We start from the raw sequence: 25,872 nt of genomic DNA, 5'->3' as shown, positions 1-25,872 counted from the left end.
ACATATGCACTTTAAACTATATGAAGAATGAGAATTAACAGGTTACTGCAGCAGAAGCCATTAACACCTATCTACAATGTGTCTCAATATGAAGATTATTCCAAAGCAGAAATTTGCCACATAACTTTTTTTGAAAAATAAAAAAGAACTTACAAATGCAAGGGGGTTTGCCTTTTCCATTCCTCTCCTCAAAGCCCAGGCAATAGAAAATACCTTTGCCTTGGTTTTTTGAGAAGTTAGCTAAGCATTTACACTAACATATCTGTTGCAAATGTTCACTTGAACTGGTTCTTCCAATCTCTGAGCCTGCTTGAACTTCAATGTATTCAAAATGATTTAAATTGTGCCAGGGCACCATCATATAATAGCTTCCCAGAATATACCATGGATTACTACCACTGTGCCGGAGGCATTATGTTACAAGGGAATGCAGCCTATGTGTCTGGTGTAAGGACTCAGGTGGCCAAGAGTATGCCTAGATGTGAGTCTCATCTGCTTGTGCCACAGTATGCAGACTATAACGCAATGACAAGCCTAACAAGGCCATAACTGAATAGGGGTTGCTTATATTGGGGGGGGGGGGGGGGGGGGGGGGATCCTCGGTAGTACGGGATGGATTTTTCCCATGAGGATCAGGATTAGTACTGATATGCATAAGGTGACTATCTGCAGGCATTCCTCCAATTACCATTTGTGTGCTAGGGCCTCCATGTTGCCAGGAATTAGCACCATTAGGCCAAGGCCAGCATGTTTTCAGGGATTAATTACTGCCAGCATGTTGCATGGGATTGCCACCATTGTGCCATGGGAAGCATGTTGTCATGGATTACCATTGGTGTAACACCCAGATCGTATTCGGACCAAGGTTCTGTACTATTCTACTCAACGGTTTGAAACAATGTGTTTTATGAAAAAAATATTGGAACTAAGCTGCCACATTCATATTACACATGCCCTAAAGACGGGTTTGCAAGGGAGACCACCAGGCATCTGTCTAAACAATCCAGCCAGATGGCCTCCCAGAAGCCCGGGATCAGCTTCATTGCATATAGTCAACATGCACGGGCAGAAAGATTGTGTTAATTGTATTCTGCTTTAGAGATCTAGTATTCAGAACCATCTCTCTCAAAGACTAAGAACAAAACTACTATAGATTCTGATGCTGTTTAAAGATAAATGTTCCTAACAACCTGCGACCAATTTAAAGCTGCATTTTCTTGTACAAGCCTAGTACTCTGGCTCTTCATTCCTTTAAAAACACCATCATGCTGGTTAGAGACCCACACATGACATGACACTTCTGTTCATTAACGAAGATGACAAGATACCACTGCTAATCCTTATAAAACTTGCTTATTCTGTAGTCCTCAATGAAAGTAGTATATGGGAGAAGATTGTATTCAGTCTACCGTAACAGTGTGGATGGGCTCTGTCACATCCTCTGTCTCTAAGTTACTTATTTCGTATCTTATATTTCACTGCACAGTTTTGAAGCTGCTCAAATGTGGCATGCTGCCCAAATCCCAAAAAGCAAATTAGGCAAGTTAAGCATTTAGGAAACAATTAACTAATGTACGTTTGTTGGATATAATTTTAATAAACTATGTTTTGCTGAATACAAGTATCCCCCCTCAAGAAATCAAAATGTAAACATTCTTACGTGAATAGACTTTCTATTAATCTCAAATTGCGTACTGATTCAACAATTATATTTCGACGTTTTAACAGCCTGTATGTTTCATGTGGCCTCTCTGTTAAGTTCTTGTTGCCTTTTTTCTTTTTCAGCTCCAAATTCTTTTCCTAGTTGGGATATAAAAAGACAAAGTTAAACCTGAAATTCTACATTAGAGATGTATACTGGTAGTGGAATATTGATTGTTAGGTACATGCATCCATAAAAATTAAGCACAAGTCACGCGCCTCATTAATACTTTTACTCCTGGTCCACAGGCACCTTCTAATTGACATTTTTGGTTCCATAGAGCAAAATCAAATGAAAAACTCAAACTTTACACATTCACATTTGTCCGGGGAAAACTCCACAGACCAATGCCTTACATGTATGATGCCCCTTCTAATGTGAAACCCAAAGTTGACACAGTGTTCAGGGAAACGGCCATCACAACTCGGTTTTTATCATGCATTGCTATTACATCGCATGCGTTACAACGCAAGTGATGTTACAACGCGTGGTAAAAACCATGCATACCAATACATTGCATGCGCTTTTACAACGCATGCGATGTAATGTGTAATGGCGGCAGCTGAAGCAGGAACCAGGAGCAGAGACGGCGACGCTGGAGAGGAGAGAGGTAAGGGGGTTTGAGCTTGGGGTGGGGGTTTCTATTGTAGGGTTTAGGGTAGTGTAAAAAGTGTTTTAACATTTGTGGGGTTTTTTTACGTTTTAGTGTGGTTTTTTGTGTAGTGTAGTGGTGTTGTAGTGTTTGTTTAGTGTAGTGTATTTGGGTTTAGGGTACTGTTGTAGTGATTAAGGTTTTAGGGTAGTGTAGTAGTGTGTGTAGTGATTTAGGTTTTAGGGTAATGTAGTAGTGTTTATGTTGTGTGTGTTTTAGGGTAGTGTTGTAGTGTTTGAGGGTAGTGTAGTGTGTTAGGGTTTAGTGTAGTATAGTAGTGTTTGTGTAGTGTTTTAGGGTTTAGTGTAGTGTAGTAGTGTTTTAGGGTTAGGGGTAGTGTAGGGGTGGGAGTAGTGTTGTAGTGTTTTAGGGTTAGGGGTAGTGTAGGGGTGGGAGTAGTGTGGAAGTAGTGTTGTAGTGTTTTAGGGTTAGGGGTAGTGTAGGGGTGGGAGTAGTGTGGGTAGTGTTGTAGTGTAGTAGTGTTTTAGGGTTAGGGATAGAGTAGGGGTGGGAGTAATGTGGGTAGTGTTATAGTGTAGTAGTGTTTTAGGGTTAGGGGTAGTGTAGGGGTGGGAGTAGTTCTGTGTAGGTGTAAGGGTAGGGATGTCACTTACCTTGCAAACTTTTACTACGAATATTGCTTTACCACGAATGCCTTTGCATTGTATTGGCATGCATGGTAAAAGCATACTTCGTTTGAAAAGTATGAGATGTAATGGCATGCAATGTCATTGATATCGCATAGTAATGCCTGCATTGTAATGGCACGCGTGGTATTACTATGCGATGTAATGTCATACAACCCTTTGTTCAACAAGAACTCTTACCCACCCAAACAGCACCAAGAGATCAGAGCACAAAAAACTACAAAAAGTGTCACCGATTTAAGTTCGTAGCCACAAAAAAAAGACATTAAAAAGTTTAAAGACAAAACCCTTAGCATGTCTCTTTACAAACCTTATTATCACTCCTTCTCCCAACACCAGTTAATTTTCCTTCCCAATGTGGTAAACATACCTAAAACAAACCAGTTACTAACCTTTTATAATGTTCCATATGGTGAATACTCTAACTGCAGATTCTTCACCTTGGAATACTTCCCAGGAGCCAGACTGGATTTGGAAAACTCTTCCTCACCAGGGCTCCAACGCACCCCTATGTGATGTTGTGCAGCTCCGTGTTCGCTCCTTATCGCCTGAGAAGTGACAAAGCAGAGCCACATGCAGGTACCACACCTTGCAGCTGAGGTCAGATTGTTTTGCCCTTTAAAATCTCTCAAAAGCAGAGTGAGGACCAGGGAGTTGAATACCAACTCGGAACCCGTTTGTATTTAAAAAGAGGACCCTACACAGTACGAGGAGGTGGACAATCAGTGAGGAATCTGCCGGTTGATAGAGTACCAAACAGAACAAGCATTTGCAATACAATAGGTCTCGTATTATAAAAGCTTGAGCTGTTGGCATTGCTAATAATAATGCAACACTAGCAGCTCAAACATTCAGTAATGTGGGACCAATTGTATTGCTATTTTATATAGCACGAACTTGAGTGAAAGGTGTGCATTTAGTTTGTATTGAGTACAGTGTAATTATGTGTTGTGTTATGTGGCACAGAGTGGTATTGTGTGTAGTGTATTTATCTTGCATTAAGTAGAGTAATTATGTGACGTGCAATTATGTAGTACTGAGTGGTATGTGGAGAGTATTTATGTTGTATTGAATACAGTGTAATTATGTGGTACTGAGTGGTATTGTGTTGAGTGTAGTTATGTACTTACTCAATTAAACAAATACACCCATCATACCTATCAGTACCATACAATTACAAACCACATATGTACACACTAATCAATGCCACATAAATACTCTCCACATCATAACACTCAATACCACATAATTACACAACAAATATTTACACTCTACTCAATACAACATAACTACACTCAACTTAATACCACTCAGTACCACATAAGCTTGTTTCAAGGGTTGTGGTCAGTTTCAGATATCATACTGCAGTTAGTTTCATGTACTGTGATCAGTTTCAGGTATTGTGGCTGATTTGAAGAACTGTGGTCTGTTTTATGTTGTGTAGTAAGTTTGAGGCAGTCAGGTGCTAGTGTTGCATTATTATTAGCAATGCCAAATGAGAGACGAAAATAATGAAAAGGACACTAGAAAGATGCTGGTAGAGGGGGCAGTGAGAGGCGGCAAAGTATTAAAGGATAATAAGGAAAACAACAGGGGGTAGGGGTACAATCACTTTTGATTAAAGAAAATGAGAGAATAAGCAAACCATCTGGCTTCAGAAGAGCTAAGAGAAACATGGGGCGAGCGAGAGCACGAGAAACCGGCGGGTGGAAGAAATCCTTTAAAGAGCATAGGAAATAAGAAAGTAAATGACACATCGGGATGAGTAACATAAACAGGAGGGATAAGATCACCTTTGAGTAGGAAAAATTAAACAATAAGTCAAACATCTGGATAGGGAGGAGAAACGGCAGTGTGAGTAAGAGAAGCAGCAGAGGGTGAGATTCACAGGATTGGGAGGGGGCATTAATGGGAGAACCTGGGTAGACACTGGAGACAGGCACTGGGGAGGCTGAATAAATAGGTCAACAGGGAGCGACATAATTGAAAGAAGGGTAGAAAGCGATACAGAACGATGTACAGAGAGGGACGCCCAGAATAAGGGAGGCAAAAGAAAGGTACGGTGTCAGAAAAAGAATGGGAGAGATGCAAGGAGCAGAGAGAAGAAATGCAATTGAGCGTAGAGGCAGACCGAAAGAGAGAGACAGGAGAGAGACAGAAACTAGGAGGGTCAAGGGTGAGTGGAAACGAGGTGAGGAGTGAATGCCAGGAGGGACAAGGGTGACTGTCAGGCCATGGGGGGGGAAGGGTGAGTGCCAGAGAGGTGAGTAGGGAGTGCCAAAGAGATGAGACGTAAGAGTCAGGAGGGTCAAAGGTGAGTGCCAGGGAGGGGAAGGGTGAGTGCCAGGGGTGAGGGGTAGCTGCCAGGCCAGGGGGATGAAGGGCTAGTGTCAGGGAGGTGAATGTTGGGTGTCAGGTCAGGGGGATGAAGGTTGAGTGCCAGGGAGATGAAGGTTGAGTGCCATGGAGGTGAGACGTAAGAGTCAGGAGGGTCAAAGGTGAGTGCCGGGGAAGGGAGTGCCATGGGGGCGAGTAGTGAATGCCAGGAGGTGAGGGGTGAGTGACAGACTGCAAACAGTAGTGAGCTGGGGTCTAGAAGGAGGTGCGGAGATCATCACCCGGTGTGTGCCAGGCTGGGACGCACCAGTGCCAGGCCAGACTTGGGTGGATGCAAGAACCTCTCAAAGGCGGGTGCCAAGTGACTCGTAACCTTAGTACAGGAGTGGGGTGCGCAGGAGAGAGTAACCTCTTCAAACAAACTACTATTCAAAATCCTGAAAACTCCACTTTATGATCTTGCAACCTTATGTGGAAAATAATGAGCAAATGAATGGGCTTAGTAGTGGACTTGCAGCTTGTTGCAGCAACTTATTGAGATAAAGCTTGCATTGCAAATAAGCCAAAGGTAACAATTTGAATTAGTAATGGTAAGATTCGCAATTAACTAGACAACAAGTTGAAAAAGCACTCCAGAATTGAACCGAGGATACAGAATAATAAAAATGGGGGCATATTGGTCTCCTTTTCACAGCTGGCAGCCAAAAAAACAGGGTGTTGTGGAGGACTCTGATTCCGGTGGAATCAGAATTTCTAAAAGAGTCAATTTATCATACTTTATTTTTTAAACAACTCTCTTGAACACACTATTGTATAGTGCCATGCGAGTGACACTGCCCTTTTCCTAAGACACAACCTCTGTGAAACAAGCCGATTAGAATAACTGTTTGCTGTTAAAAACTAAGTGGGGCACAAATGCAGTTTAGTATTCTGGTTAGTGTGTGTGTATGTGTATGTGTGTGGTTGTGTGTGTGTGGTTGTGTGTGTGTGGTTGTGTGTGTGTGGTTGTGTGTGGTTGTGGGTGGGTGTGTGTGGTTGTGTGTGTGTGTGGTTGTGTGTGTGTGTGGTTATGTGTGTGTGTGGTTATGTGTGTGTGTGGTTGTGTGTGTGTGTGGTTGTGTGAGTGTGTGAGTGTGTGAGTGTGTGAGTGTGTGTGTGTGAGTGTGTGTGTGTGAGTGTGTGTGTGTGTGTGAGTGTGTGTGTGTGTGAGTGTGTGAGTGTGTGTGTGTGTGTGTGTGTGTGTGTGAGTGTGTGTGTGTGTGAGTGTGTGTGTGTGTGTGTGAGTGTGTGTGTGTGTGAGTGTGTGTGTGTGAGTGTGTGTGTGTGTGTGTGTGTGAGTGTGAGTGTGTGTGTGTGTGTGTGTGTGTGAGTGTGGTTGTGAGTGTGGTTGTGAGTGTGGTTGTGAGTGTGGCTGTGAGTGTGGCTGTGAGTGTGGCTGTGAGTGTGGCTGTGAGTGTGGCTGTGAGTGTGGCTGTGAGTGTGGCTGTGAGTGTGGCTGTGAGTGTGGGTGTGTGTGTGTGTGTGGTGTGTGTGTGTGTGGTGTGTGTGTGGTGTGTGTGTGTGTGGTGTGTGTGGTTGTGTGTGGTGTGTGTGTGGTGTGTGTGTGTGTGGTGTGTGTGGTTGTGTGTGGTTTGTGTAGGTGGTTGTGTGGGTGGTTGTATGGGTGGTTGTGTGGGAGGTTGTGTGTGTGGTTGTGTGTGTGGTTGTGTGTGTGGTTGTGTGTGTGGTTGTGTGTGTGGTTGTGTGTGTGGTTGTGTGTATGGTGTGTGTGGTGTGTGGGGTGTGGTTGTGTGTGGGGTGTGGTTGTGTGTGGGGTGTGGTTGTGTGTGGGGTGTGGTTGTGTGTGGGGTGTGGGTGTGTGGGGTGTGGTTGTGTGTCGGCGTGGTTGTGGGTGGGTGTGGTTGTGGGTGGTTGTGGTTGAGTGTGGTTGGGTGTGGGTGTGTGTGGTTGTGTGTGTGCGTGGTTGTGTGTGGTGTATGTGTGATATGGTGCTGTGTGTGATGTGGTGTCAGGCATGAGTGTGATGTGCTCTGCTGTGTGTGATGTGGTGTCAGGCATGAGTGTAGTGTGGTGTCAGGCATGAGTGTGATGTGCTCTGTTGTGTGTGATGTGGTGTCAGGTATGAGCGTGATGTGCTCTGCTGTGTGTGATGCGGTGTCAGGCATGAGTGTGCTGTGCTCAGCTGTGTGTGATGCGGTGTCAGACCCGAGTGTGATGTGCTCTGTTGTGTGTGATGTGGTGTCAGGCCTGAGTGTGATGTGCTCTGCTGTGTGTGATGTGGTGTCAGGCCTGAGTGTGATGTGCTCTGCTGTGTGTGATGTACTCAGACAGAATGCGATTTTACATTAAGGGTCAGGACAAAATGTTTTCAAAACGGTTATAGGCAGATAAGGTGAATTATGGTGCTCTAACGCCAGGGAATTATGCGACAGATACATATTTAATAAAAATGCGCATTGCTGAGCTATATATTTTATAATAATGCGCATTGGTAAAATTAATTTTTCCAGTATTCTTGTGTATTCCTAATACGGAACTAGTACTGTGCGTCTGAGCCTAAAATAGGCGACTTTCACCTACTTACTCCTGATGTAATAATAAATGTCAGTGTGTTTAACGCATGCCACTAGCAACATAGGCAATCCGAACAACACAAGTTCAATCCTAGAAAGCCAGACAAAGCCTTTCAACTTTCTTTTGTCAATAATACGAGTAAATTGGGTAAAGGTAAGAAATGCGTTACTTACCTGTAACTGCAGTTATCCAGTATTGGTATCTTTCATAGATTCACATGCCTGAATCATTCCCCGTCGTCGGGGTGAGAGTCCCCGGTATATAATAACAGTAATGTCATATAGACATATACATACTAATAGGCCAGAGGCCTCACATTAGTAACCTATCCAAGTCCTTTTGTAAAAAGGACCAAACTTTGGCCAGGAGCCAATCAGCTGCTACCACCCTCTAGAACCTTCCTGGAAGGAGCCCTAGTCCCTCAGATTTTTTTAAGCACAGTGCTAAGTAGTACCTACTGAGAGAACCAAGGTCAGCCCTTCCAGGGGAGGCGGGTGGGTTGCATGTGAATCTATGAAAGATACCAATACTGGATAACTGCAGTTACAGGTAAGTAACGCATTTCTTATCCAGTATTATGTGTATCTTTCATGGATTCACATGCGTGAATCAGAGTAGCAAGCAATAGGCAGCACATTTTGCATAATATAGCATGTAAGACACTTGATAATAACTTATCAATAGTGCAACACAATAAACTGGAAACAGTAGCAGGAAAAGAAATGTGCAATTAGGTAATAGGAAAGGTGGGATGAAAGGAAGAAGGCTCACCTCTAATGAAATAGATGACTGATCACCGCCTTTCCCACTGCTGCATCCTTCATAAGTTCTGAATCCAAGCAGTAGTGCCTGGTGAAGGTATGTGGTGTCTTCCATATCGCCGCTCTGCAAATGTCGACAATGGGCAACCCAGAAAAGAGCACCATGGAGGTGGAAACTGCTCTAGTGAGATGAGCCCGAACCTTGGAGGGCAGAGGATGTCCGCCTGCTGGTGGCAGAAGGCGATGGCCGCAGAGATCCATCTTGAAATGCTCTGCTTTGTCAATGGTATGCCCTTCCTGGGCCTGCTGAAGGCAATAAATAATTGGTTTGACTTGCAAAATTGTTCCGTTCTATGAATGTAGAATTTCAGACTTTTTTTCTTTTTGTCCTCATTTGCCATACCCTCAATATGGAAGATACCAACCACCTAGCGGGTCCTACACTTAGGTACCATTCCAAAGTGTTTTTCGTGCCCTCCTTCCTATACCAGGACTCAAATAATTTTTTGGGCGGGAGATAACACCCAGAAACTTGAGGAATTTGAGCTGACTCCATCTAGGTTTGTTTCAACCTGTAGGACCAATATCATGTCGAGGCTAGACCCAGTCCAAGGAGTGTTTACGGCATAATCATAGGACCCGGGGGAAAAAAAAACCCCGGGTTCCATCTCCACTCGGACAGCACCTCCCAAAATGCCAGATTGCGTTTACTACATGGTCTATTAAGGTCTGCTTTAGATGTTTCGTATAGTGATGTGAGCCATGCAGAATGTGAAGGGGCTGTTTTCTCTGTCCAATGCATGCAGATTTACCTTCTTGCCAGCAAAATGGCATAGAAGAGGAATGACCTTGCTTTACCTGTAATGTTGTCCTCCAGCCCAAAAATAATAAGTGGTAGTGTTATTAAAAGTGATGTATTCAGGATGGAGTTTAGAGTGGCCTTCACTTCTTCCCAAAACCAACATATATCGGGACATTCGATAAACATGTGGACATCGGATGCTCCCATAAGATTACATTTGTTACATTTTTTGTCGGGGAGGAATTTGGAAAGTTTAAGTGGCGTGATGTATGCGCGGTGTACTGAGAATAGATGATTTCTTCTGAGCCATGATGGTTTTACAATCTTGTGTAAGAGGGCAAAATAATTTAGCCACATCTCCTCACAATGAAGGCCCGTTGCTGACCCCCATAATTGATCTGGGAGGGTAAAGTCTCCATCAATTTCTTCAAGTATCTGCCAATACCAAAAAGCTACCTCGTTTCTTACCACTGGTTTTTCCACTAACTGTTGTTCCAAAGAGCTTACTTTCCCAAGATGTTTGTCTTTTCTACACTGGGCTCTTGTCCAACTATCCAGCTGAATGTACTTAAATCTGGACAGTCCGGGACCGATGTGGTCGTTTAACTCGTCCCATGTAATTAATGATCCCTCCTTCAATAATTGACCCCTGCATGTTCCAGTGTAGCTGACAAGCTATCTCTCATACATAGGGGAAGCCCAGGGTATTCCCAAATTGGGGAAAAGTTTGAAAAGTAAGACAGTCCTAGTCTTTTTCTGATGATAAGCCACGTCTTAGACCAAGATTGTAGTATTTTAAGTTTGATTTTTTTGAAAAATTTCTGGCTAGCAAATTTGAACATAAACCCATCCACTGATCGGTTTGCCCCGATTAACATGGCTCTATACATTGATCCATTCGAAAGATTGGTTGGTGTTTTTAGAAGCATCCTCGAGTGTGTCATCTGGAATGCCCAAGCATAGTATATTGGTCAGGCAAAGCGAGGCCTCCCTTCTCTCTTCTCCTCCTCAACTTTTTCCAGGCAAGTCTGGTGGATTTATAGTTCCAAATAAAGGAGTTGATTTCTTGTTGGCCTTTTTCAATTGTTTTGAGGTCAAATGCCGAGGGAATAGCGCTGAATACAAAGGTAAATTTTGGGAGGATCTTACTGTGGCCTCCCCTTCTACCTGAATTTCTCTGATATATTTGAGAGCTTGATCAGATTTTATTTTCCAGGCCAAACTTTCCCAGCAGCTTCTTCAAATTCAAATTGGGAGATCTTACTTGCTTCCCACCTTTTATTTATCCTTTCTTGTAGAATATTTTCCAGTTGTACCTTCTTTTCTGCTAGTGTTATCTGCTCCTGTGAGGTTGCCTGGGATGTATCAATTTTTTGTTCTAAAAGTCTAATTTCCTGCTAGAGGATGGCTACTCTATTCTCTATATGTTTTACGCCTATAAGAGGCCCTGTTAGTAATCTGACCTCTCAGAAAGGCTTTAAATGTTTCCCAAACTACCGCCATAACTGAGGAGCCTAAATTGAGATCAAAACATATTGAGGACTCTACTGCCAAGAACTTGACCTCTTCATCCACAAGCAAGAGTGTCCGATCAAATGACCAGGATGTTGATTTAGTCTTGCTGTCTGGTCTCATTGTGAATGTTAATGCGGAGTGATCCGAGAGATGTGAAGGGAGGTAATCTATTGTTATCAGAGTGTCTTTCAAAGAATAGCTAAAGAAAGCATAGTCAATTCTAGACTTGTGCTTAAACCTGCCATTTCGAAAGGACACTCCCATTTTATTGCCAGCTTTCTCTCTCCACAAGTCTGCCAGGCCAAGATGTTTCGTTATTGTAATAAGAGTTTGCCTTGATTTAGTGGAACTGCAGGTTTTAGAGCTTGTGGATTTGTCTAGCTTGGGGTTGAGCACAATATTAAAATCTCCCATCCAGATCACTGGATCCTGAACTGATGTCAGATGATTCCTGACTGCATCTAAATGCGATGGATCGTCCGAGTTGGGGCCATAATAGCCCACCAGGGAACGAATTTGACCTTCCAGTGATACTTTCACTGTTAACCATCTCCCTGTATGGTCCTCTTTGTAATCTAGGATTTGAGCTTTTACCGATTTCTTAAAGATAAAAAAATCATCCCCCTAATGTTTGCATTGTGATCTGTAGAGCAGAATTTATCTATCCATCTATATTTCTTTTGTATTAATTCTGCCTCTGATTTAAGTAGGTGTGACTCTTGGAGGACAATGATCTGTGCCTGAGAGTCTCTCCGGTATTGTAGAATGCGCTCTCTTCTACCCCTCACCCGCAGACCATTGACGTTCCAAGATATATATTGAACAGATGTCATTTTATTATGTCTACCTCTACCTCCTTCATGTTATTTTTCTTCCACTGGTAAGGTCTATATATTGGTTTATTGTAAGTCAAATTTAGAAAAATAGGGCACGCTAGAATACAGTTATGGTTAGGCTTATGAGGACTTTTTATTTTTTCTCCCCTTCTTCGCACCCCCCCCTCCGCCCCCCAGGGAAAATCCCCCCTACTTACTGTGGCCTGATGTCTGGCCACCTTTACGCCCACTGCAGCTTTGCTCTTTTGACCTCTACTGCAGGTTGTTTTTTAATTTGGAGCTGTTATTATCAACCCATTTAAAAGGTATAAACTTACGGAGAGCCTCTGGCTTTTGTCCCTAAGGAAGCCTTTTTCATTTTTTTTTTCCTTTCAATCCTTGTTTTTATGTGTGGTTATTTGTGTTTATTTATTTACCTATTTTATTCTTTTTTTTTTTTTGGTTAAGGTTTTTTTTTGTCTTTTTCCTTCCCTCTCTATTTGTTTCCCTTTTTCTTTTTTTCTTCCTTTTCCTTCCCTTTTTTTCTCTCCCTTCCTTTTGCGCACCCTTTCTCTCATTTTTTTTTTTTCCCCCCAGACGGCAGATGTATTGTAATTCTCCCCACCTGAGCCTGGGTTACTTTGTTGTCTGGGCCTGAGCGTGGTCTCGTATGCTTTCTAGTAGCTCATCTGCATCTTGTATAGAGCGGATATTATGCATCTTGTTGTTGTACATTATCCGTAAGAATGCAGGAAATCTCATCTGAACAGTGGCTCCTAATGATCTAAACTTTTCCATACGCTGTCCCAGCTCCCACTGTCGGTCAAGTGTGGTTTTAGAGAGGTCTGACCGAACCTCATAAGAGAAATCTGGACCCTGTATTATTTTTGCCTTCAGGGCAAAATTCAGAACCTTTTCCTTTAGTGCGTATGTCAGAAAGTTAACTAAAACCTTTCTAGGTTTATTTCTTGCTGGGTTCAGACAGAATGGGTCGCGGTGTATTCGCTGTATATCTCTTTCAAGGGTTTCTACAGTCTTGTCCAGGTTGAGGGATTCCTTTAATAACTTTAGTATAAAGCTCTTGAGATCTCCCCCCTCTTTTCCCTCAGGGCTCTTCAAAATTTGAATATTGTTGCGTCTGGAGTAGTTTTCCAGCACTTCAATTCGCTCCCGCATGCTCTCTCCATCCCTTTGGAGGGTATATATTTTAGATGTTGCGAATTCTAGATTTGAGGTCAGGGCTCTCACTGAGCTCTCTAATATTTCCGTTCTTTCACAGAGACCATCGACTTTCTTTTCCAGTATGTCGCAGGACGCCCTTATCTCATTCTGATTAGCTTTAGAAACTGCAAAGTCGTGTCTTATTTCTTCTCTCATCTCAGTTATAGATCCAACAAGGGCCTCAAGGGTGCCGCCCACTCCTAGTCCCTCCTGCCGCCGGTCTGCTTCCTCTTGTCTACCTTCCTTTCCTGATGTTGACTCAGTGTGCCCTACTTCATCTTCCCGCTGTTCCTGTGGGTTGGGTATCCCACTAGTGATACTAGCCTCTGGGAGTGTTAGAAGGCACACCGGGGTAGCATCTAAGGTTGACTTGGGTCTAGGTTCAAGCGCGGGACTCCCTAAAGGAGCCGGCGATAATGTCCCATCCACACTCTGGGTGGGGGGATGTCCCTCCCCAAAAGCGGCTTTTAGTATATCCTTCTGATTATCCTGTTGTAGACCCCGAGTTTTTGATGTTGCCATGTCTTGTGGAATCTCCAGCACCTGGGGTATGGGTTTAAAATATGACCGCAGTGATGGAGTAATGCCCTTGGGGGCTTTTTGGCATTTTTTTTTTGGGCCTTTTCTGTTTAATGTATTTAGCCCCTTAATAAAGGCAGCTCTCCTTGATTCTATGTCAGGACCGGAGGCTTCAGATTATGCTATATCTTCCTTCGCTTTATTAACATAAAGAAACCACAGCAGCTTAGGAAAAGATATAATAAGAACAAAAAATGCTTTAAACATAAAGCATTGACGTAATGTTCAACAAAAAATCAACAACAACTCCCAAGAGTCTCTTTGCTTATAATAATAGTCCATAGTCCTTTGTCTCTGTCCATCATCACTATATAACCGGACTTCCCATCATCTTCCTCCTCTTTCTTCGCTGCTCCCGCAGCCAGATAAGTGCTTTTCTATTTTGTCTTCTTTTATTGTGATTGATTGTCTTGTGTGCGGTCTTTGGGGACTCCTTGCATGGTTTATTCCCTTTCAGAGTCCCTGGTTGCGGGAACGTTCTATCGTTCCTACGCGACTTTATTCCCACTTGTGTGCGGTGTGTACATAGACCGCAAGGGGGCGGCCTGTCGTCTCGCCGAACCTCCGGCGCGCCTCCGCAGTGCGAGGAGCCACGCCGTGGGGTCTGCTTGCGCAGGGGCCGACCCTTGCGTACCCCTCTGACACCTGGTGATCCGGGTCTGTACTTTACCAATTTTGACGCCCTCTGGGGTCTGTATAGCGGTTTTGACCGCGTGAATCGCCTTCGGGCGAGATCTGTGCACCTCTTTACCCGTGTGTGGCCTAGCGCGCTTGAGGGGTACGTAGACCCGGTCCCGGCGAGGAGGGTCTGCGCGCTTGGGGGTTGGTGCAGCCCACCTGCCACGTCAGCTGGCCCAAAACGTGATCGCAGCCGCTGGGCCTGCCCACATTCGAGAACTTTCTCGGTTGCCGCCCTCTTGGGTGCCCCGCATTTGCCCCTTGGTTCCGAGATGGAAGGGGAGTACGATGAGGAGGCCTGCCCCTATCTGCAGGATGATGAGTTTTACCAGGCGGTGGACAACTCCATCTATCGTTGTGCAACGGAGGTGGTAGGGCCCATGGAGGACCGCCTTTCTGCCCGCATCGTGGAGGAGTGTGCGAAGCTGGCAGCGGCGCAGGTGCCTCCGTCCCCCGAACTCCCGGGGACGTCCGGCGGGTTGCCGCCCGCTCCGAAGAGACCCCGGGGTGAGGGACCTTCATCGGAGGCCCAAGGCGTGGACAAGGGCGCTTTCGAGCGTCTTCGTGACGCCTTCCTGGCCAAGGCGACGGCGGTGCCTCCGACGCCCTTGGTAGACCCTGGCACTTCGGGCGACCTGTCTACGGCGCCCGCCTCCCCGATCTACGACTCTCCGGACACGGATGACGACGGGGAGTCGACCCGTTCTTGGCTCCCGACACCTTCGGCGAAGGAGATGCCCCGAGATGAGTCGGGCATGCTGGACCCGGACGGGATCGTCCACCCCCGATCCGCGGCCTGGGCCCCGGGGGAGACGGTGGCGAAGTTTGTCGCGGGCAGGCTGCGCAAGCCCCTGGAGAAGGAGGCGAGGGGTTGCCTGCGGGGGGAATGCCCTCGGCCTACTCTGGAAGGGAAAGTGGCCATGACACCAGAATTGGACCCCAAGATGGCCACCTTCCTGGCGAAATTCATGAAGGACCCCAGGAAGGGGATCGACCGGTCCTGGCGGGCTTGCCAGGACAAGTTGTTGGATGCGGTCGGGCCGGCCACGAAGATCCTCGATATGGCGGAGGAGGCTCGAGCGAATGGCTCCGCCATTTCACCGGAGGTGCTCTCCAACTGGGCCCAGAGGGTGATCGTATTTTTTGGGCAACACCAACTGTGCCCTGTCCACGGAGCGGCGGCGTTCGCTCCTTATCAAGCTGGATCCGAAGCTGGGGGACCTGGCCTCGTCGGAGGCAGGTGCCGTGGCCCAGGGTGGCCTCTTCGGTGAGCCTTTCATCCGCGAGCTAGGAAAGTTCGTGAACACGTTCACATCGCTGGACAAGGCCCAGTCCAGCATCAAGAGGGTGTTCCACCAGCGTTTTTCTGGAGGGGCCGGTCGCGGCAGGGGCCGCGCGATCGGCCGTGGTCAGCAGACCAACAACCGTGGACAAGGCTCCGGAAGAGGTCAGTACCAGACCTCGGCCAACTACACCAACTTCTACCCCACGAGGGGACAACGCTATGGTGGCAGAGGGTTCAAGAAGAACTCCGGACAAGGAAATGCCCCCGGTAAGTGTACTTTGCTTGGATCAAGTTCCGATTGGGGGGCGGCTGGCAAGCTTTTACGGGGAGTGGGAATTGCTCACTGCCGATGCTTGGGTTTTGCAAACTGTGAGAGGTTTCCATATAGAGTTTCACGACCAACCAACTCAGGTGAGGCCCCCGCGCCCGATGGTTTTCTCAGAATCCGACGCGCGATTGATAGACGGGGAGGTCTCAGACTTGCTGCGCAAGGGAGCCATCCGTCTATCAACGCGCCACCCACATGGGTTCCTCAGCAACGTCTTCTTGGTAGACAAGACGGATGGGGGCAAGAGGCCTGTGATCAATCTCAAGGAATTCAATGGGTGGTTGGTCTACCGTCACTTCAAGATGGAGGGGATCCACCTCCTTCGGGACGTGCTCCTCCCTCGGGATTGGATGGTGCGACTGGATCTCAAGGATGCCTACTTGGTCGTTCCCATCCACCCCCCTCATCGTCGTTTCCTACAATTCCTGTGGGACGGCAAGGTGTTCGAATTCACCGCCCTGCCGTTCGGCCTTTCTTCGGCCCCGTGGTGCTTCACGAAGGTCCTCCACCCGGTAGTGGAGTTTCTCAGAAGTCAGGGGGTCCGTATGATAGTATACTTAGACGACATCCTCCTCATGGGGCAGTGCCCAGAGGTACTGGCAGGACAGCTGCGTCAAGCTGTCGGCCTGCTTCAGAGACTGGGGTTCGTCATCAACGGCTCCAAGTCGGTTTTGGTTCCCACTCAGCAGATCACCTTTTTGGGTTTCGTGGTGGACTCGGTACAGGCGGTCTTGAGCCTACCGGGTCGGAAGGTCGCAAAGATACGACACCTGCTTCGGCAGACGATAGCGAGGGATCGTACGTCACTGCGCCATGTCGCCAAGGTGGTGGGTCTTCTATCGTCCTCCATCCAGGCGATTTTCCCAGGCCCGCTGCACTACAGGGCTCTTCAGCGCCTGAAGGCGCAGCATTTGCGCCGTGGGATGTGTTACGATCAGTGGGTTCCCCTCACGGACGAAGTGAAGGAGGAGATGTCATGGTGGCTGTCTCACATGGAGGCATGGAATGGGCGAGCGATCTTCGGGTCGGCTCCGGACTTGATCATAGAGTCCGACGCCAGCAGGTCGGGCTGGGGCGCCCGGTGCGGGGATTTTTCCACCGGCGGCGCCTGGTCGTCAGTAGAACAACAATTGCATATCAATTGTTTGGAGCTCCTTGCGGGCTCCTTCGCGGTTCGCTGTTGGACCAAAGATTCGGTCAGGGCTTGTGTCCTGCTACGGATGGACAATATTTCGGCGGTCCGGTATGTGAACCACCTAGGAGGTCCTCGGTCCCGCGCCTTGGCGGACTTAGCAAAGGACTTCTGGGATTATTGCCTGTCTCGTCACATTGCGGTGACGGCGGAGTATCTGCCAGGCCAGTCCAATCAGGTAGCGGATTGGCACTCTCGACATCTCAGGGATGCCAGCCAGTGGAAACTGGATCCGGGAGTCTTCCGGTGGCTACACTCCCTTTGGGGCCCCTTCTCGGTGGACCTCTTCGCGTCCCGTCTCGACCACCAGCTGCCGCGGTTCTACAGCTGGAGGCCGGACCCTCTGGCGGAGGCCACGGACGCGTTCTTGCAGGATTGGAGTCGGGAACGGCCGTTTGCGTTTCCCCCGTTCTCCATGATCATGCGAACGGCGGCTCAAATACGCCGCCAGGGTGCGGAACTGGTGTTGGTTACACCGCTGTGGAGGTCTCAAGTATGGTTTCCGGTTCTTCTGGAACTTTCTTGGGATTTTCCAATCCTACTCCCCCTGTTTCCTCTGCTCCTGACGAGCCCGGATCAGGAACCTCACCCTCTCGTCATGCAGAACACTCTCCGCCTCGTGGCGTGGAGGCTCTCAGGAGACGCTGGACGCTCCCGGGCCTTTCGGGGTCAGCTGCGCACTTGCTCTCCAAAGCATGGGCCGATAGTACGACGAAGCGTTACAGATCCGCTTGGCTTAAGTGGATGCGTTGGTGTTTACGAAGGGATTTGGATCCCATGGTCGCCGGCCTTGTTCCCGTGCTGAATTTCCTGGCTCATTTGGCCGACAAGGGTTTAGCGTATAGGACGATCAATGCTATCCGGTCGGCGATTGCTGCGGGCCACGATAACATCGATGGCCATCCGGTAGGGGAACACCCTTTTGTGTGCCGGCTTCTGCGAGCGGTTCGCCTCGCTCTGCCGCCAGAACACAGGTACTCCGTCCTTTGGGACGTCAATTTGGTTCTGAATCTGTTCCTGTCGTGGCCAGCGAATTCTTATCTGTCTCTTAAGGAGCTCTCGGCGAAATTGGCCATGTTGTTATGTCTGGTCTCTTGTAGGCGCTTCTCGGACGTGCGCGCGCTGGATGTTTCTGCACGCCTTTTTTCCCCGGATGGGGTTACTTTTACGGTGGGCCGACGCACTAAGACGTCGTCGCGTTCCATTTCTTATCCAGCCTTTACTGACACTCCTAAGTTGTGTGTCGTGCAATGCCGCAAAGCATATGAGGACCTGACCTTGGATCGGCGCCCTCCGGGCGAGCGTCAGCTGTTGATTGCCCTGCGGAAGCCACACAAAGCTGTCTCCTCCCCCACTATTGCTCGGTGGGTGCGTTGGGTCATGCAGGAAGCGGGCATCAATACTTCTCTCTTTGGAGCACACTCCGCCAGGGGGGCCATGGCCTCTAAGGCGTTCTCGGTGGGTGCTCATCTGGAGGACCTTATGCGAGCAGCGGACTGGTCCTCGGATTCCACCTTCAAGAGGTTTTATTTTAAGCCGGTGGTGGATTTGGCTCAGTTGGTGGTAAGTAAGCTTTAAACTAGCATAATCTGAAGCCTCCGGTCCTGACATAGAATCGAAATTTGCCTAGCTTACGTAACGGTAAGTTTCAATTCTATTAAGGACACGGAGGCGAGGATTATCCCACCCGGACTACAGTGGTGTCTCTACCCACCCGTATGGCAGTAAGTAAAGCGTTTTCCTTTACGTTGTCAGTGCTGTGTTGTTCACTGAATGCTCCTCGCCTTGTTGTCGCATTTTCCTGGGCCACCTCGCTGATACTGTTCCTTTTTTGACAGGCAACGACGGTGCTAAACAGGACCAATGAGGCTTAAGCGTGATCTGCGCGAAGAAAGAGGAGGAAGATGATGGGAAGTCCGGTTATATAGTGATGATGGACAGAGACAAAGGACTATGGACTATTATTATAAGCAAAGAGACTCTTGGGAGTTGTTGTTGATTTTTTGTTGAACATTACGTCAATGCTTTATGTTTAAAGCATTTTTTGTTCTTATTATATCTTTTCCTAAGCTGCTGTGGTTTCTTTATGTTAATAAAGCGAAGGAAGATATAGCATAATCCTCGCCTCCGTGTCCTTAATAGAATTGAAACTTACCGTTACGTAAGCTAGGCAACTTTCGATTCTGCTTCTTTTTCCTGGTAGTCCAGCTCCTTTGCTGTATCTTCCCCCAAACTGCACTCTGGGACCTGTAGTTTTTTTACCAGTTTGACTCCTCTATGACCGCCCCTGGTTTTACTCCTTGTGACTCTTGTTTGGGGGTCTGCATCCCTAACTATTCCCCTTAGATTTGGCACATCGCAATTTAAGTCAGTATCTTTGGCTTTATCTAATCGGGAACCTCTCACCTCCTCTGTGCAAACCGCCTCACCGTGTGGCGTCTGTATGGGTGAATCTTCAGCTGATCGAGATCGTTGAGGCTCGTGGTCGATCGGCTCTCTCTCCTCTCCTTTGCCGCTGCCGCTGCCTCCTCTGCCGTCAGCAAACTTGCCCAGGAATCCTCGAGCTGCGGCCGCCCGGCCGTGCCGAAGCTCCACGGCTGCCCGCCTCCAACTCGGATGAGGGGCGGGTGCCGGGGAGAAGTCGGCAGCAGACAAACACATCCGCCAGACCCAGGTACGAGGAAAGCGGCACAAGCGTCCTGTGTATACAGTAATTTCCGCTTTCCTCTCTAATCCGTTGATTGTTCAATACCTGTTAGACGATTTGCAGCTCCATAAGCGCGTCTTCTGCGGTGCTGCAGCAAAGGTCTCAGAGGGCTGCTCGGTGCGCGCGGTCCGCTCTAGCCGGCGGCCGCCATGTTTTCCCCGTCCCAAGGCAAACCGAATTTCAGACATCTTTTCAGGTCTAAGGAATGTAGAGATCACTCCGCTGCTGAAGATGGATTCGGGAAGAAAGATCTCAGGACAATCGGTTTGTTTAGATGAAAAGCAGACGGAACCTTTGGTATGAATTTGGGGTTAGTCCGTAGAATGACTCGGTCCGGTTTGAACTGAAGGAACGGGTCTTGAATAGAGAAAGCCTGCAGTTCACTCACCCTCCTTGCTGACATGAGAGCCAGTAAAAGAGCTGTTTTCCATGACAAGTATTTGAGATCTGCTTTATGCATTGGCTCAAAGGGGTGTTTCATCAACTGAGCCAAGACAACATTGAGTCGCCATGTAGGTGGTAAAGGTCTCACTGAAGGATAAGTCCTGAATAAGCCTTTCAGAAACTGCTTGACCAGTCTATTGGACCATAGGGAAATACCAGACGAAGAGCGCCTGAACTGAGATATGGTTGCCAGGTGGACTTTGATTGAGGCGTGGGCCTATCCCGAGTTGGCCAGGTGAAGCGGGTAAGGCAGAAGTTGTGCCGAAGATGACGAGAACGGGTGCAGTTTGTTAGCTTTACACCACAAACCAAATCTCTTCCACTTAAGGGAATACGTCTTGTTGGTACTGTCAGCCCGGGCTAAGACGACCCTGCAGTCCTGAGGAATATCTAAGTCCTGGAACTACCTGAACTCAGGAGCCAAGCCGATAATCTGAGAGATGTCGGATCTGGATGCTGGACTTGCCCCTGGTTCATAGTGAGGAGATGTGGGAAAGGCCTGAATGGAATCGGAGGCTCCAGCGACAGAATGTGGAGTTCTGTAAACCAGTGTTGGCGTGGCCACGCTGGGGCTACCAGGATCAGGGTGCAACGCTCTGCTTTAGTTTCCGGAGGACCCTGGGGATCAGGGGAAATGGAGGAAAAGCATAAGCAAAGACTTTGCACGATGCGATCGAAAATGCATCCCCGAGAGATCCTTTCTGAGGAAGCCAGCTTGCATAATGTTGGCATTTTGCGTTGATCTTCGTCGCAAATAGATCCAGGTGAGGTCTGCCCCATCGGGAGAATACTGCGTCAAGAGCATGCTGGTCGAGCTCCCAATCGTGAAATATGGAGCGTTGCCTGCTTAGTGAGTCCACCAGGGTGTTGTCGGCTCCTGGGACATACTCCACTCTCAGTGAAATGTTGTATTGGAGTAGCCACTTCCAAATTCGCTGTGATTCTTGAGACAACGTCATGGATCGAGTTCCCCCTTGCTTGTTTAGATAGTGCATTGTGGTGGTGTTGTCCGTCCTCACAAGCACTGGGGAGTTCCTGATCCGGGGCAGGAATGCTCGAAGTGCCAGGTATACTGCCCTCAGCTCTAGCAGGTTGATGTGGAGCGGTTTTTCTGCCAGCGACCACGGACCGTGTATCTGAAGTTCCTGCAGGAACACACCCCATTCTTCCAATGATGCATCTGTTATCACGTGTGGGGAGATTGGAAGAAGTAATGGAAGGCCCTGGTTTAGGTTCTTTGTTTGAAGCCACCAGTGCAGGGCCTTCACCATGAACGGAGTGATCGTGAGAAGATAGTCGAAGGATCCAGTACACTGGATCCACTGAGATGTTAACGCCTCCTGTAAGGAACGCATACGGAAGCAGCAGTGTGGTATTAGGAGGATATTGGAGGACATCATTCCTAGCAATGACTTTAAGAGTCGCACCTTGATGGTCTTTTTGACCTGAATGTGGACTGCCAGAGACATCAGTTTGACATGACGCTCCTATGATGGGAAGGCCTTCTCCTGATGCATGTCTAGAGTTGCTCCCAGGAAAGTGAGGCGTAGAGAGGGCTGCAATACTGACTTTTCCTGCTTGAGCGTAAGCCCCAGGCTCTCGAAGAGCTGAAGACAGGCGTTGGAAGATCTGCTCACGCCTTCTAGAGTAGGAGACTTGATTAGCCAATCGTCCAAGTAGGGGAATTCCTGGTGATGGTGCTGGCGAAGGTAAGCTGCCACTGGAGATAGGCATTTCGTAAAAATGTGTGGCGCCGACTTCAAGCCGAATGGCAACACTCTGAATTGGAAATGTTTGCCCGCCACTACAAACCTTAGGTATTGGCGGTGACTTTGGTGGATGAGTATGTGAAAATAGGCATCCTGGAGGTCTAAGGACACCATGAAATCTTTGGAATTGAGTAGCTGTAGCACCTCCTGAATGGATACCATACGGAACAATTGTTTTTTGAGGTATCTGTTGAGGTTCCTTAGATCCAATATAGGTCTCCATTTCTTCTCCTTTTTTCGTATTAGGAAGAACCGGGAATAGAATCCTTTTCCCCTCTGACCTCTGGGAACTCTTTCTACAGCTCTTTTCTGGAGCATTAGTGAGAGTTCCGCTTGAAGGAGATGCAGATTCTTGTGCTGCATGGGACATGGGGGTTTCGAAGGAGGAGTTTCCACGAACTCCAGAGTATGGCCGAACCGAACCAGCTGGAGAACCCAACGATCCGTCGTTATTGTTTGCCAATTGTGGAGGAAGTTGGAAATCTTCCCTCCAACTACGTAATGTGGAGAAGTGGAGGAGTGTTGGAGAAAGAAGTCATTGCCTTCTGGCGGACTCTTTCCTCCTCTTCCTCGAAAGGAAGACTTATTGTACAAGGACTGGCCTTGTTGCTGCCTCTGTTGGTATTGAGGCTTGTATTGCTGGGACGAGCGGTAGGAGGATTTGTATCCCTGATAGCCACCTCTTGTCTGCTGGCCTCTTCCTCTGGAGCCCCGAAAGGAAGTATTTTTGTACTGGAGGGTACCCAGGGCTTTTGCGGTCTCAGTATCTTTCTTGATACCCTGCAGCATCTCATCAATATGCTCCCCAAAGAGCAGCTCTCCGCCAAACGGCATGTCCAGTACTTTGGTCGGTACCTCTGGCCGGAAAGATGTAGCTTTCAGCCAGCCTTGGCGCCTAAGGACCGCTGCCCCCGCCAGCTGCCGAAATCCTGTAGAGGCGATATCCATCGCCACGTCAATCATTTCCGAGGCGGACCGCTCTCCCTCAAGGAGGATCTTCTTTACCTCTTCTTTCTGCTCCTCTGGCAGAGTGCCCAGATATGGGGCAACATCCGCCCACATCTGGCGATTGTAACGCCCTATGAGCGCTAGCGAGTTTGCCGCCCTGACAGTAAGGGCCGACATCGACGAGAATCTCTTCCCGATGTTATCCAGTTTACGGCCTTCCTTATCCGGAGGGGCAGTCAGCGCAGCAGATGGGTTGTTGGATTTCAGCTGCGCGGCCTGTGTGATAACGGAGTCCGGTTTGGTATGGCCTGTAAGGCATGCCGGAGCCGTGTCCGGGGCCTTATACTTCTTATCAAGCCTGGTCGGCATTGGTAGTAAAGATTAGGGGTTTTTCATTATTTTTACCCCCTGGTCCCAGATGTATTCAATAATAGGGATTGACCGAACCGCCTTCTTGAATGGCTCTTTAAAGTCATATAGGAAGCAATCATGAGGTTTCGCGGTCATCTGTATTTTGAACCTTGCTGCTGCCCTCTCTACAACATTATGAAACCCCCTGATATCTTCTGGGGGTGAATCCGCCTGTGCCTGGTCTGGGGATGCCGGATGTTCAATGACATATTTATTCCACTCTTCATCCTCTATTTCTCCCTCCTCCTGTTGACCTTCCTCATCTTCTCCTACTGGTTCCTCTTCTTCTTCCTCAGAGGACGGTAGAGGAGGCAAAGTCACAGGATCCGGACGAATGACCAGCGGTGGTGGTCTATGGCGAGGAGGAGGAGCTGATGTCTCAATATGTGGAGGCACTACCGAAGGAGGCGGAGTAGGCGGAAACGCTGCTTGTTGTCCGCTATGAGGAATTGGAGGTCCGTGACTATTGAGGCCGGGAGGCACACCATAGGTTGTGAAGGAGGAGGCGGTTGATATTCCTCCTGGTATGGCACTTCTGCCTGACCCAGGGCTTCGCAATCCGAACTCTCATGCACCTTGACATGGAGTTGTGATGGACTTGTTGCAGTTTGAAACAAGGCACCATCATCAGAATGCTCAGTCTCCAGTGAGTGGACCGGTGGCAGTGGCTGGACTTTGCTAGGAGACTTAGTTTCAGGCGTCCGCATACGCGTTGACATCCTGAAATATGTATAAGTATACTTCAGCTTAGGAGAGTCTTCCGTCGACAGGCCCGTCGACGGGGTGGTCGTCGGCAGTGGGATGCTGACAGCCACAGCAGACATCTCGTTAATCTTCGTCGACTACGACGGCATAGCTAGTGGGGACTATATTGGGGAGTGAGGAAGCCAATTGGATACCCAGATATGGGACTGGGTCAGTTGCCCATTGAATGGGAAATAGGCCCTGCAGATAAGCCTGTGTGGTTCGGGGGAGACAATGAGAGATCCAAGGCTAGCGATTTGTCTGCTTTCATTTTGAAGCCGGCAACCCGGGCGACGGCATCTAGGTCTGCCATGCATGCCGGCAAGGCTGTCTTTGGGGCCTCTAGTGAGATCAGCACGTCATCCGCATAGAGGCTGATTTTGTGGACATAACCACCAAATTTGATCCCGGTGATATCCGGATTTTGTCGTATTTTCTGCGCCAGAGGATTCATGTATAAGGCGAAAAGAAGGGGCGATAATGGGCACCCTTGCCTTGTGCCACTCTCGATGGTAAAACTGGCAGAGCTGTAGCCATTAACCCTAACCACGGCTGTTGGGAACTTGTAGCAGTTAAATATAAAGGTGTAGAATTTCTCCCGAATCCCCACTCTCTCCAGGACCTGCTCTAGATAAGGACAGTGGACGCGGTCGAAAGCCTTTTCAGCATCGATTGCCAACATCATGTATTCCCCAGGCACCCTGGTAGCTTTCTCTATAAGGTGGAGAATATGTTTAGTATTATCTGTCGTCTGGCGTTCGGGAATAAAACCTGCCTGATCTGGGTCAATAAGCCCGGGCAGATGAGGGGCTAATCGGGCAGCTAGGATCCCAGTGTACAATTTAAGGTCAACATTCAATAAGGAGATCGGGCGATAGGCCCCGCATTTAGTCTTATCCGCTTCGGGATAACTGCGACAGAAGCCTCAAAGAGGTCAGTCGGTATCGCTCCTCGTTCCACAAACGTATTAAATAAACTGGAAAGGATCGGGGCGAGTACTACACAAAATTTCTTGCATAAAATGGCAGGAAATCCGTCCGGCCCTGGCGCTTTCCCCAGTTTAAGCTGGGAAATAGCAGTGATGACCTCTTCTGTTTGAATATTTCTTTCCAGGTATTCCGCCTGAGGTTCTGTCAAAGAGGGTAAAGACACAGAGTCCAAAAAGGAGGAGCCGTCAGAGCGATCCAGCTGACTGCCCGTGTACAGAGTGTACAGAGTGCAATAAAAGGCAGTGAAACTTTCCGCTATCTCAGCGTCCTCTGAGACACTGGACCCATCAGGCCTGACAATCTCCTTAAACCTTTGTTGCCGACGCGCCTCCCGTAACCTGTTGGCCAGTAGGCGGCCACATCTATCGCCACCCTGTATAGTAAGCGTGTCTCAGTCTAAGGGCCGCAAACTCTGCACCGTCAATTGGTGTCGCATGGCCTTGAGCTGTCGCCACACTCTCGGGGGTCCCGTCCTCTGGTGCATATGTTCTAACTCCCGGACGCGTTGTGTAAGCTCATCCCGCTTGAGCTGGCGTTCCATATTATCATCCGCAGAGAGGGCAATAAACTCCCCCCTAACCACCGCCTTCAGTGCAACCCACTGAGTAGCAAGGGTCCGGTCTGTGTTGGAGTTATGAGAGAGATGATGGTTAATGGTGCCCTGTATGTGTTTCACAACTTCAGCCCTGTGTAGTAATGTGTCCCCAAGACGCCAAACCCTGGAGGGACGCGATGCGGTGGGAGAGTAAGAGTAGTGAGGACCAGGGCGTGA

The 25,872-nt window shown here is 48.2% G+C and overlaps 1 protein-coding gene across 3 annotated transcripts in view; it reads right to left on the bottom strand.

Moving 5' to 3' along the window:
• The window catches only part of GTF3C1 (general transcription factor IIIC subunit 1), a 2,762,707-nt gene that overhangs the window by 2,063,772 nt on the left and 673,063 nt on the right, over window positions 1-25,872 (bottom strand). For all 3 annotated transcript variants that reach the window (XM_086940909.1, XM_086940911.1, XM_086940910.1), the window contains one exon: window positions 1,661-1,800. In XM_086940909.1, coding sequence (XP_086797035.1) covers window positions 1,661-1,800 — 140 coding nt within the window. The remainder of the gene's footprint in view (window positions 1-1,660; window positions 1,801-25,872) is intronic.

The sequence above is a fragment of the Lissotriton vulgaris genome, chromosome 10 (genome assembly GCF_964263255.1).
Source record: "Lissotriton vulgaris chromosome 10, aLisVul1.2, whole genome shotgun sequence".
Lineage (NCBI taxonomy): Eukaryota > Metazoa > Chordata > Amphibia > Caudata > Salamandridae > Lissotriton > Lissotriton vulgaris.
Note: the sequence above shows the minus strand (reverse complement) of the source record. Positions and strands in the feature narration are given on the sequence as shown.